The sequence below is a fragment of the Terrapene carolina genome, unplaced genomic scaffold, assembly GCF_002925995.2.
Source record: "Terrapene carolina triunguis isolate 2854851 unplaced genomic scaffold, T_m_triunguis-2.0 Scaffold23, whole genome shotgun sequence".
Lineage (NCBI taxonomy): Eukaryota > Metazoa > Chordata > Testudines > Emydidae > Terrapene > Terrapene triunguis.
In genome coordinates, this window is record NW_020664374.1 from 217638 (window position 1) to 231669 (window position 14032).

Below are 14032 nucleotides of genomic sequence, written 5' to 3' on the forward strand. Positions count from 1 at the left end.
TGTAAGTCAGGGGTAATTTTAATGGAGTTAGCCAGGAGCAAAACAAGTGTGAGAGGAGGATCCGACCCTTTTTACTTAATCACTACCACAGCTTTAAACAGGCAGTCGCTGCTGTTGGGGTTAGAGTATGTCAAAGGACCAAGCAAATCTTGAGACTGTCAAAGCATTTCAAGTTCTAATGCCATGAAATAGATGTTTTTGATTGCCTGAATTTTAAAGAGTCAAGCAAATAGGAAACATTTCACTATAAACAAAGCAAACGCTGTTGTATTTACTTGCCTGATAAAGAATGGGTTAATCTCTCACAAAATCAGCCAGCATGATTTAGTACCGTGCTACTGTTAATTCTGGAGCATAGATCATGTAATACAGGTCCCATTTATACCAAATGGGTGGATCGCCTACTTGCAAAGCCCTGCCCTCTCCTCTTCTGTAGGAGCAAAACCCAGCTCTATAGCCTCCTTTATCCCACATCAACTTCCATCCTCTAGCCTCGCTTAGCCTAGCCTAGCCTGGTAAATTGGGAACATTGCTAAATGTTACACTATGTTACACAGCAAGAATAAAGAAAAGAAAGAGGCAAAGGAGGAGAAAAAAGAAGAAAAAAAGGAGGAAAAGAAAGAGGAGAAAAAAGACGACAAAAAAGATGATAAAAAAAAAGAGGAGTAAGTATTACTAGTGAATGTATGGTTGTAACACACCTCCTGCACCATAGAGCCTTACATGGAGTAGCTAAGTCTTCAGAGCAAGGCTCCTGCTACAGTCAGCATTTTCCCAAGCTGCAGGGGTGTTCTCCTGTCAAAGCTATAATAAATTTTCAAATTTGAAACGGCAACTGCTCAAGGAACCTGCAGCATCTTCCCAAGCATACAGGTCTGTCCTTGGCACCTTCCCAATGATTTGTTGCACTAACTTCAGACCAGGAGTAGCGGAAGCTCCCTAAAAGGGGGAGGGGGCCACCGGCGCCCGAACCATGGCCCCGCCCCCATACCACCCCTTTTGCCCAAGCCCCCACCCTCGTGCCACCTCTTCTCCCTAAGGCCATGCCCCCACCCTGCCTCTTCCCCCAAGACCCCACCCCCTGCTCACTCCTCTTCACCCCGTCGCTCGTCCTTAGAGCCGGTAAAGTGATGGGGCCATGCCCCTCTCCCCCCCCCCCCCGCCACCTGTTCTGGCACCCCTGCTTCAGACTGAGCAGTAAAGGGAATTCAAATGATCTCTGATCACCTGAGAAGGCAAGAAATTGACTTCTCTATCAGGCCCTATTAGTTAACAGCAGTCTCCTTTGCAAGTCTGTACAGGCTTGGTCATGGTTCAGAATATCTGTAGAGTCAAGGTGGGGCACAGAACAAAAAAATATACTTATACAAATATTGACCAATTCAACATCTTTAGTTATATTTTCCATTATTTACCCTACTGTGAGCAGGAGCAACTCTATTGACTTCAATGTGGTTGTGATTTCTTACATCAAGCAGTGCATTTGGCCCTTAGTGTTATGTAAATAGACAATTGTTCCCTAATTAGCTATTTATAAACTCCGTTCCCATTGATTAGGGTTGGCTTTAGTTCAGTGCCATGTAAAGAAGAAAAGATGGAAAGAGAATGAGTGTTATATGTGCAGAATGAACGCTGTTTCTGAGGGGTGTGTTATAATGAATACATCACAGATGTGTGTAGAGTGTGCTGTAGGTACCGTATTGCTGTAGTATCCCTAGTTAAGAATGCCACTTCTGGATGGATTCTTTCTGATCCCAGTCATAGATTCTTCTCTCTTTACCAAAGCTTTGTTCTAGAGGAAGCTCTGTCAACCTCCCACAGTGTGCAGTGGGGTTTGTCCTTTCACACAAGTCTAAGGTTCATTGAAACAAACCAGAAGAGAAAAGAATGGGATTGACTTATATGAGAAAGGGTTATTCTTTTGAGAGTGCAAAGTAGGCAATGACCTCTTTGACTCCAGGAACAGGGTTATCACAATTTTGTTGCGGTTTTTAGAAGAAATTGGTAAAAATTCTTGGCTGGTGGGAAAGGTAAATAGGTTTGTTTTCAGTTTTAAAAGAAGGGCGCTTATACCATGAATGTTCAGAATTGGGGTTTTTAATGATAGCACGTTTCAATGTTATTTTGACATCTATGTAAATTTTTCTAGTTCCTTTTGATTTTCATGGATTTTGGGCATGTAGGAATAGACTGAGTCAAATGAGAAAAGCTTCAGCTGCTGTACTGAGTAATATCTGGGATGTTGGCAGGGATGGCACACCCTTTGGTGCTATGCCTTTGTCATTAACTGAGCTGCAACCATTACAATCTACTAGAAGGATGTTCAGCCTTGGAGATCAAAAACATGACCTCCTTTTGGAAATAATTTCCCCCAGTGTACCTCTGCATGTTTTACTTTTCAGGAAGAAAAAGGAGATCTTTGTGATTGATCCTTCAAGCAACCTGTACTATAGGTGGCTGACCATAATTGCGACCCCAGTATTCTATAACTGGTGTTTGCTAGTGTGCAGGTATGGATTTATATTTAATGTTTATTTTAGGCTGCAGAAGGAGTGCCTGGTTTGTCTGGAACTGGAAAAGCCCACCTGATTCTTTTATTTTAATATAGTGCCCAGACTTTTTCTTCCCCATTACTACTGCTGCATTGCTCATTCACTAATTAGTTTTCTTGAGGATATGCCTTTTTTTTTTTTAAGATTTAGGACAGGGATCGGCAACCTTTGGCACGCGGCCCACCAGGGTAAGCCCCCTGGTGGACCGGGCCGATTTGTTTATCTGCCGTGTCCACAGGTTTGGCCGATCGCGGTTCCCACTGGCTGCGGTTCGCTGCTCCAGGCCAATGGGGGCTGCGGAAGTGGTCCCAGCACATCCCTCGGCCTACGCTGCTTCCTGCCGCCCCCATTGGCCTGGGACGGCAAACCATGGCCAGTGTGAGCCGCGATCGGCCGAACCTGCAGATGCGGCAGGTAAACAAACCTGCCCAGCCCGCCACAGTGCTTACCCTGGCGAGCCGCGTGCCAAAGGTTGCCGATCCCTGGTTTAGGATTATGTGTCAGACACCTGTTCCAAATCCTTTATTCTGGTTTCTGTTCTTCTAAAGTGCGTGTATATAATATACATACACACCTACATATGCACACCACATATGTGGAAACGATATTTGTGAGATAAAATTAAGAGTCCCGTACATATATCATGTTCTTTGGACTCCCTACACTCTGCTCACTAATCCGTCTCCCCCGAACAGATTAAAACAGCTGCCATTACTCTCCGTCTCCCACAAGTAGCCCAACAAGCCAGATAAAAGTTCTACCCCAGCTCTCGAGGTGTAGGACAAGTGAGTACTGCATCAGTGATAGGATTATGCTAGGAGAATCTTGCCACCAATCATGGATATAAACAGGAGCTTTCTCCTGTTGATGAGAGGAAATTCCAGAAAGATGGAAATTCTTTCTATGCCTTTAGCCTAAAAGGCCCCAAATTCCCTGGGCCTTAAAATCCTGATATTCTGTATAAAAACGCTATTTTAGGTGATTTTGAAGAGTGTTCTTCTCCCTCCAAGTCTGTATATTTGGACTCATGATCCTAATGAAGCCTATTGTTCCAGGCAGAGGGAGCTGAACATATTAGCAATAACATTTAAGATGTTTTCTTAAAATAGTTTTTCGGTAAAAAATGTGCCCCTCCACACACACTGGATGGAGCACTATCAAGATTTTCTCAGCATTCATTTTGAATTACCTGCAGAACTTACTGCTAAACTCATGCTGTTAAAACCTTAATATCACACCACACCATCATGCATTTTCTTTCTTTCTCTTTCATTTTGTACAAAAAACATAGCACTCTTGTTAAAAGCTGTTTCTTCATTATGCAGTGTAGTTGTAGCTGTGCCGGTCCCAGGATATTAAAGAGACAAGGTGGAAAAGTATTATCCTTTATTGAACCAACTTCTGTCTGTCTGCCTAAAAAGTCTTTGACTGGCAGCAAGCATTCCCAAATCTGTGCCTGTAATGGCATCTGTGTGCCATCTAGTGGCTACAGTACAAAGTGAAACTAGGCCAATGTATTTCTCTAGGCACTGTTACCATTTATGGAGAAGCTTGTGGTGGTCAATACAGGGATAGATAAGCTGGTGGATGGCAAGCAAGATCGGGGAGTAGGCAGAGAAGAGTCATTTAAAATTAGTATGAGGAATTTTGACATGGCTTTTCCTCCAATGGCAGGAAGATATTACTGGAGTACGTGAAATGGACAATCGGACTCAGTGTATCAGAGTCATGTGGGCGTGCTATGGAGGCAGATCACTTAGTCTCTGGGAGGCATGGGAGATGGTGTGCCCTGTGTCACGCAGGAGCAAACCTTCTTCCAGTTGATCCAGGAATTAACTTGATGAGATCTGAATGAATTCTGTACAGTCCTCCTCTGCTTGTAGCTCTGATGCTGTGATGTGAGATCTTGAGGATCTGAGCTGAGAGAACTGACACAGAGTAACGTGTGTGGGATGTGTGTCTATATGTGAAATTTGCCCCTGCTATGTAAGACCTTTGGTTTCAGAAATATCTCATTATGTTAAGTCATTACATTTAAATTCACAGCAAATACTCCAGTGCAGACATGATGCCCACAGCCTGTGCAGTGCCAGCAACAGTTGCTAAAATGCTTTTAGAATACACATATAGTACTCTCTGCGCCTGCTTATACAAGAGGAATGAAATCTTCCGTGTCTTTGTGGTTTTTTTTAGAGCCTGTTTTGATGAGCTACAAACTAAACATATTATATTATGGGTGGTCTTGGACTATAGCTCAGATATCATCTACATACTGGACACATTCGTCAGATTCAGGACAGGTGAGTCCTCTTAGGATTTTACATTGTTTTCAGACATAACATGGGTTATGCCCTACTAGATCAGTAGGCCCATATAGTTCAGTATCCTGTCTCCAACAGCATCTAAAACTAGATGCTTCTGAAGAAAACACAGGAAACTCTGAGGTGGGAAATTATGGAATAACCTGTGTTTAGGGAAAGCTTTTCCTAACGCCCCTCAATTAGAGATTGGTATATTCCCTGTCTTATATCCCTTCCAAATTTAAAAACAAAAACAAAACAACCCTATATACTATGATGGTGGATTTTTTTTAATCCATATAAATGTTGAGTACTGTTTTTTAATCCTGCTAATGTCTTGGCGTTAATGATAGTTTGTGGCAGTGAATTCTACAGGCTGTTTATTCTCTGTGTAAAAAAAAAGTATGCCATGAGGCGACGGAGCCAGTTTGCCTGCAAGAGTGCTGTGACAGCCTCTACTAAGAACTTTTCTCTTGCAGTGGATTTGAACCAGAACTTTAATACTATGTTGTGTGCAACCAAGCAAATGACATCAGTACAATGGTGACCACAGTTGCAGGAGGGAGGTAACATCTGCTATTGCCTTGGGAGACATTTGAACAATTCACAGCAGAAAGTAAACTCAGCCTCCTTATCATTTAAATTTAGCAAGTAACTTGTTTAACAAATCAGTATATCTCAGATAGATATCTGAGGCCTTAAGACTTAGGCCAGGTCTACACTACCGCGGTAGTTCGACAGCTGGCAATTGAAGTTCCGGGTTCGATTTATCGCGTTTGGTCTGGACGCGATAAATCGAACCAGGAAGTGCTCGCCGTCGACTGCGGTACTCCAGCTCAACGAGAGGAGTACCGCGGAGTCGACGGGGGAGCCTGCCTGCCGCGTGTGGACCGCGTCTGAACCGCGGTAAGTTCGAACTAAGGTATGTCGACTTCAGCTACGTTATTCACGTAGCTGAAGTTGCGTACCTTAGTTCGAATTGGGGGGTAAGTGTAGACCAGGCCTTAGATTCATTTGGCTTCACCTTATTTCCACATGAGGCCAACCATACCCAAAAAGATTCCTTCTGCAGTGTACTACAAGGGGGATTTCTAACAATCGAGAAGAAGAGGGGAGTTCATTGGTACTGCACAAAGGATACAAATGCAGTCCTAGACTTTGCATGGGACTATTCTGATTAGGATTGTAAATCTGTCAAAGCACTGCTAAAATGCTGACTCAACAGTCCTGGGTTGGGGTTGCAGAAATGCTATTGTGAGTCATTTAGTCACTTCAATGCAGGCATCTGCAGTGGTTTCTGTGAAGTGGTGGAATGTGGAAGTGTTCTTTTAAGTGATGTCATTCAAAGAGGCCATTCTAGGAGCACAGGGCCATGGAAGGAGGAACTTACTTTAGAGAGCACTGGAGTGGTTAATTCAAAGTGCAGCTGAAAAGGAGAGGACAATAGGGTGATCTGAAGGAATCAATGTGAGACTAGAAGCCAGGACGTACTGAATTCTAATCCTGGGTCTGCCACTGACTTGCTGTGTGGCCTTGGGCAAGTCATTCATCTCTCTGCCTTATTTCAACCGTCTGTGAGATAAGGGAAATAATGCTTAACCACTTACCTCACATGGGTGTTGGGAGTATTAGTCAGTCAACATCTATACAGTTCTTTGACAGTACTATATAAGAGATACATATTATTAAAATAATTTTGACTTCCAGCCTATTGAAACTGACCTACTCAGACTTAATATGTTACTTTGTGGTGATTAGAATGGATAGACAGACTCCCCATCCCTCAACCCAGTCCCCGTGTTTGGAATATAAATAGTACTAACAATAACAAATGCTACAGCTGCTGCTTTACAGATCACTGTAGTGGCAGATTCCTAACAGACAGGAATTACCCTTATATGAAAATGTTGTTGTGTGCACCACTAATTTACTGTAAGGGGACTCAAGCAATACTTTTATTAGGTGTATAGGCCTGTCAGTTCTCATCAGATCACTGGCCCACGTACTCCTGTCTCTCACTGCACCCGGTCTGATCATTCATAATGCATGTAGCCAATTGTGCAATGCAGTAGAAGAGGGATCCTGATCCTCGCAAGTGATCCTCTTTGCTGTGAAGATTTCTTCATTTGTACATTTCTAAAAAACTTCCAAAAGCTGCTATACACAAAAGGTGTTGCTGTACTATCAATGGAATTTTTCCCCTGCAGGGGCTAGTAGAGAATCATCTGGATGTGTATTCTCTTTGCATCTTCAGTAAGCACTACTCAACTGTGTTTCATAGGTTATGATTGTATGCAGTTCCCCTTGGAACACTGTTGCAATCTAGGTCTTTCAGAAGTGGCAAATAGCACTGCAGCTGTACTGCTCAGGAATCCTATTATTGTAAGAGTAGAGTTGGCTTTTCAGGTTCTCCCATTTCCCAGTACACAACCGCACTGATTTCTAAGTTGGTTACTGGCCCAAAACTTACATTTTCTCATATTTCTTAAAATGTAACTTTTGCTGTAATCTTTGGTATAAAGAAAAATCAGCATGTGTATATATCAACGATCTGATCAAAAGATGAATCAAGAGCAAGAAGCCAATAAAGGGGAATGTTACAAGGGTTCAATCTTGTCAGATATTTATTAGTAGCAGCAAAATACAGGTTTTGCATGAAGAAAATGAATAAAGTAAGATAATTAACTGAAGGTACCGTATAGCATGGCCACTGATTGTGTCTAAACACTGAGGCCCAGATCACCAAAGGTATTTAGGCACTTACCTCCTATTGTTTGGGAGTTAGGCACCTACATACCTTTGATGATCTGGGCCTGACTTCTGATTGACTGGTTGGGTATTTGGAGGTAGGGGGATATAATAACTGTGTTTAAACCCACATCTCAATCACATTTACACACCCAGAAGTCCCATGATAGGGTCGATTCTATTAGGGCCCCATCCAAAACTCATTCTTTTCATTGACTTCCATCAGCTTTAAAGCAGGCCCTTACACACCATGTCAATATCACCATTCTGTAAATGAATTGTGTGGACAAAACCAAATAATGAAAGACACAATATTAAAAACCTGTGTTAAACAATTGTAATGGGATGTTCTTTAGTGGGCGCCTTAAATCATGTATTCATATTTTTTATTTTTAAAAACTAATTTTTTTCACAAAATCAAGATGCATATTAGAAATTCTGGTGGCCATCTCGCAGGACCAAAATGATTCTGAATAGTGAAGTATCTCCCTAGAGAGAAAAAGTTGACTGAAGATTTTATTTCCTTTTGGAATCTGGGATTTCAGCCACCCTCTGCAGATCTTCGGCTGACAGCTCAGGCTCTTTTGGTGTGACTGCTGCTGGAATACTGTGTCCAGTTCTGGTGCTCACAGTTGAAGAAGGATGTTGGTAAATTTGAGAAGGTTCAGAGGAGAGCCATGAGGATGACTGAAGGATCAGAAAGGCTCCTTATAGTGATATACTTTAGCTCAGTCTATTTAGCTTAACAAAGAGATGGTTAAGGGGTGACTTGATTATAGTCAATAAGTATCTACTTGGGGACCAAATATTTAATAATGGGCTGTTCAATCAAGCAGAGAAAGGTATAACACAATCCAATGGCTGAATATTGGAGATAGTCAAATTCAGACTGGAAATAAGGTGTAAATTTTTAGCAGTAAGAGTAATTAATCATTGGAAAAATTTACCAAGTATCATGGTGGATTCTCCATCACTGACTATTCTTAAATCAGGGTTGGCTATTTTTCTAAAAGATCTGCTGTGGGAATTATTGTGAGGAAGTTCTATGGCCTGTGTTAGACAGGGCGTCAGATTAAATGATCACAATGGTCCCTTCTGGCCTTAGACTCTATGAATCTATGAGTAAGTGTTTATTTTTGGTAGAAAATGCTCAATGCATCATTGTAATAGTCTAGTTGGCACTGGTTGTTCAGAGAGTAATAATAATACTTAGCTCTGATATAATGCTTTTCATCAGTAGATCTCAAAGAACCTTACAAAGGTCAGTATCATTTATCTCCATTTTACAGATGGGAAACTGAGGCAATGAAAGACAAAGTGACCTACCTGAGGTCACCCAGCAGGTCAGTGGCAGAGCCAGGAATAAAACCCAGGTCTCCTGAATCCCAGACCAGTGCTCTATCTAGGAAATAAATAAACCTTCTTCCCTGACCGGTTAGAGCATTAATTAATTGCTTTTAATTAAGATTTCATTTAAAAAGTTACATAAAGCTTATTATTTTACCAACATCAAGACTATCTCACAAATACTTTAATGGGCCAAATGTCAACCCAATAGTTTCCATGACTGGCGCTTTTTTTCACTCATAATTTTTTGAGAGATTGTAAATGTCTCACTGAAACACAAACAAAAAAGAGTCATCTCCCCAAACGAAAAAACACCACCCCAGCTTAATCTTCGGTACAAGAAGAAAAGCACAGATAGCTAAAAAAAAAAATCTATCCTGTTATGTTAGGGTCTCACTGAACATTTGTTGCATTCTACTATATGCTGCTTATTCTAAGATTTCATTTGAAAACATTAAAGCCCTGATCCTACAGACAATTACACATGTGAGTAGTTCCACTGAAGTCAGTGGAATTAGTCACAGGAATAAAGTGAAGCATGTGTTTGCAGGATCAGGTCCTAAGTTTCTATCCTTTCTTATTGCAAAGATACAGCCATCACAACATAAAGGAGACAGGCTGCTGCTCTGTAACCCAGCCATGCAGAAAACTGCCCAACAATAACAGGGTTAACCCCTTACTATGCCTCTTCACCTGAATTATTGTGAGCTTCAAAAACTAACTGAGGTTGATTAAAACGTGGGCAATGTCTTTCTCTTTCTTCTCTTCAAACAAAACTGTGAAAATTAAATGCAGAAACTACATTCAGGCCACATTCAGTTAGAACAGTTAAGAACATAAGAAGTCAGAAAATACAAAAGCTAAGCTTACCAGAGCAATGTGAGCTCAGCCATGTTACACATACATAGTATTGTCTAGTTTCTGCTTTTCCTGCTTACATGTTTAGCTTAAATCTTATTGTTTATGTTGTATACCATAAAACAAACTGGATGTACAACATGTCTGAATTCAGAGTAGCAGCCGTGTTAGTCTGTATCTGCAAAAAGAACAGGAGTACTTGTGGCACCTTAGAGACTAACAAATTTATTAGAGCATAAGCATATGCATCCGAAGAAGTGGGTTGTAGCCCAAGAAAGCTTATGCTCTAATAAATTTGTTAGTTTCTAAGGTGCCACAAGTACTCCTGTTCTTTTAACATGTCTGAAGTAATGCTTCCGGTGGAACATAATGCTTGTCTGGCTTTTTGTGATTTTTAACTATGCAGCCATACCTTAGTATTGATGTAACTTTGTACATTTAGTATTGAAAACAAGTGGGAAGCTCCCGCTGAAGTCAATAAGGGAGGCCTTTGTGTATCCAAGGAGCAGAATTTGATCAGCTAGTTCATATTGTATATTTAAATACTATAAATATATTTAAAATATAGATTATTTTTTCATATTGTGTCACATATTTGTCTGCATCACTAAGCCCGAGTTATTCACTTAAATTGGGAGAGGAGTATTGGTCTTGTGGTTAAGGCTAGCACTAGATTGCAACTTTCTAGAGAGCAGTTCCCAGTTCTGCCACAGACTTGCTGTGTGACCTGGAGCAGGTCACTTAGGGTATGTCCACACTGCTATTAAAAACCCGCAGCTGGCCTATGCCAGCTGACTCAGGCTCATGGGACTTGTCCTCGGGGGGCTGTTTAATTGCAGTGTAGATGTTCAAGGTCAGGCTGGATCATGGGCTATAGGGTCCTGCGAGGGGTGAGGGTCCCAGAACTTGGGCTCCAGCCCAAGCCCTAATGTTTACACTGCAATTAAACAGCACCTTAGCATGAGCCCTGCAAGTCCGAGTCAGCTGGCATAGGCCAGCCGTGGATGTTTAATTGTAGTGTAGACATACGTTTAGAGACTGATTTTGCTATCCTTACACTGAAGAGCATCTTAATCCATAGACTTCAGTGGGACTAATCATGGAATAAAGTGCTACTCAGCATGAGGAAGAGTATCAGAATCCGGCCCTTAATCTCTGTTAACGTCGGGGGAGGGGTGTGTGTGTAATAATGCTCCCATTCATGGTGTAGCTTATCTATTTGGACCCTGATCCTGCAATGAGATCTGCACAGATAGAACCAACACCCACATGGAGCTATACTGACTTCATTAGGACTTCATGTTTCAGTGGTCCAAATAATTGTCTTTGTGAGTTTGGGGCCTTTATACTGTAAGCTTGTTGGGGCATGTGCTGTCTCTTAGTGTATAGCGAATGTTTATCACAATGGACCCCCAGTCTTGGTTGAGATCTCTATGTGCTATTGTAATTCTACTGCTACTACTAAATATAAAGCTTATACAATATCTTTTTATGAAATATACCAGAAACCTATGGAAAGTACATTAATGTCCATATATATTATGATAAGTTTCAAATGCAATAATGTCTTCAGTATTTGCAAGCAAATAAGAATCCTTCAGGCATAAGCTGCAGCCTCTTTCTGACTAATTATAGGTTTGTGGCCCATCTTCTAATGTATTCTAACAAAAAACTGTTATTTTTTTATTCTTTTAAGGCTTCCTTGAACAAGGCTTACTAGTCCAAGATGAAAAGAAACTAAGACAACATTACACTACTACCGTACAATTCAGATTGGATATGCTCTCTCTTTTACCAACAGACCTGGCATATTTAAAACTTGGGTTGAACTACCCTGAACTACGGTTTAACCGCTTGCTGAGGTTTGCCAGGCTATTTGAGTTTTTTGACCGCACAGAAACCAGGACAAACTATCCAAATATGTTTCGGATTGGAAATCTTGTCTTGTACATTCTTATCATCATCCACTGGAATGCATGTATATATTTTGCAATTTCAAAGCTTATTGGGTTTGGAACTGACTCCTGGGTCTATCCCAATGTGTCCCATCCAGAATATGGACGTCTGTCCAGAAAGTATATTTACTGTTTGTATTGGTCAACACTGACACTGACAACAATTGGAGAAACTCCGCCTCCGGTGAAAGATGAAGAGTATCTCTTTGTGGTCATTGACTTCTTGGTGGGTGTGCTGATCTTCGCTACCATTGTCGGTAATGTAGGCTCTATGATTTCCAACATGAATGCCTCCAGGGCAGATTTCCAGGCCAAAATTGATTCCATAAAACAGTATATGCATTTCCGAAAGGTGACAAAGGATTTGGAGGCCAGGGTCATTAAGTGGTTTGATTACCTCTGGACCAACAAGAAAACAGTAGATGAGCAGGAAGTTCTTAAAAACCTGCCTGACAAACTTAAGGCTGAAATTGCTATCAATGTCCATCTGGACACGCTAAAGAAAGTGCGTATTTTCCAGGATTGTGAAGCTGGGCTTCTTATTGAGCTGGTGCTGAAGCTGAGACCTACAGTCTTTAGTCCTGGAGATTACATCTGCAAAAAGGGGGATATTGGGAGAGAAATGTACATCATTAAGGAGGGGAAGTTGGCTGTGGTGGCAGATGATGGCATAACACAGTTTGTTGTCCTAAGCGATGGCAGCTACTTTGGAGAAATCAGCATCTTAAACATCAAAGGTAGCAAATCTGGTAACAGACGGACAGCCAACATCAGGAGCATTGGTTATTCTGATCTATTCTGTTTATCCAAAGATGATTTGATGGAAGCCCTCACTGAATATCCTGATGCCAAAAAGGCATTGGAAGAGAAAGGGCGGCAAATTCTGATGAAAGACAATTTAATAGATGAAGAGGCGGCAAAAGCAGGAGCTGACCCTAAAGACTTGGAAGAAAAAGTGGAAAGACTTGAAAGCACTCTGGACAATCTACAGACTAGGTTTGCTAGGCTCATGGCAGAATACAACTCAACCCAACTCAAAGTAAAGCAGAGACTCACCAAAGTGGAAAACAAAATGAAGAAATATGGAAGTGGCTTCTTATCTGATGGAGGGGAAGAGTCTGTAAAAACTGAGGAAGTGGAGAAAAAGAATTAATAGTTCATTTATATTTCCTCATTCAATCTAGAATATTTCAGCATGTAAAGCCATAAATATATATATATAAACATATTATATATGTGAAAACACTCACACACACACACACACACGGTTATTTTTATATGGACTCCAAGAGAATGGTTTTTAGAGTTTTTAACTAAAGCAATATTTTCTTGTAAATAGGAAATTGTTATTTTTATCTTGTTTTTAGGAGGAGATTTTGGATTGTCATTTGGGTCTTTTTTTGTACTGATGACATGTTTCTTATGAGTCATGCTCAGATTATCTTTAATGTGGTATGTATAGATCTTGACACATTTAATTGTTGTTTATCTCTTTCCATGCTCTTGTTGAAGGAATCATGTGTAACGTAATGGACTCTTCCAGAAAGAGGAGACAGATCTGTATTAATAATTAACTATGCTATGTCCACACCCTCTACCTTGGTAGCCTAGTAACCTACTAAATACATGTAGTAAATCCAGACTACCCAAAATCTATATTCTTTCACAGCAATGTTAAGGAACCTATAGGAAAGACCTGTCTTGGCTATATAATCTGTTACATGATATGAAATACCCAGGTACTTGAATGCCACAGATCTCGAAATGACACCTTTCTACTGTGCTATGCTGTGGTCATTGGAAAGTCCTTATAGAGCAACCAATGGCGCTTAATTTGCTCTCAGTGCAGTTCTACTATGGTTTCTCCACTCTGCAACTGTTATATTAACTGGACTGCATTAACTCTTTCCTAGCCCTTTCCATTCCGGGGTAATCCTTGCATGAAGGAAACCCCTAAGGGATTGTCAGTCCTGGCAACGTGGCTCCATTAAAGCTGAGAAGAGACAGTACACATCCCCAAAGCCTTCTGCTTTTATATAGAGGGCCTGTTCTCCATCCCCTAGGGTTTCATCTGGCTTTTGGGGCAGAACTGCTGACTATAATGCATGGGGGCAACCCCTATTGAATCATTTGAGGGAAACTGTGTGAGGGGGGAGCAGATTTTTCTGCTCTGATCCTCCACCCAGATCTCCATCTGCAAGTAATTCTGCAGGGGAGGAAGATCCTGGCTCCTGTTAGAAGGCCTTTCCTGATATTAAGCCTAAGGTTTCCT

At 41.2% G+C, this 14032-nt stretch overlaps 1 protein-coding gene across 3 annotated transcripts in view; it reads left to right on the forward strand.

The window, feature by feature from the left end:
* The window catches only part of LOC112115964 (cyclic nucleotide-gated channel cone photoreceptor subunit alpha), a 35233-nt gene extending 22320 nt beyond the window's left edge, over positions 1 to 12913 (forward strand). For 2 of the 3 annotated variants that reach the window (XM_024213215.1, XM_026648975.1), the window contains 3 exons: positions 2403 to 2510; positions 4746 to 4852; positions 11502 to 12913. In XM_024213215.1, the coding sequence (XP_024068983.1) occupies positions 2403 to 2510; positions 4746 to 4852; positions 11502 to 12913 (1627 nt within the window). Of the gene's footprint in view, positions 1 to 557; positions 666 to 2402; positions 2511 to 4745; positions 4853 to 11501 lie in introns of all 3 variants that reach the window. The other variant, XM_026648967.1, reaches the window with a different exon arrangement.
* Positions 12914 to 14032: the final 1119 nt, after the last annotated feature.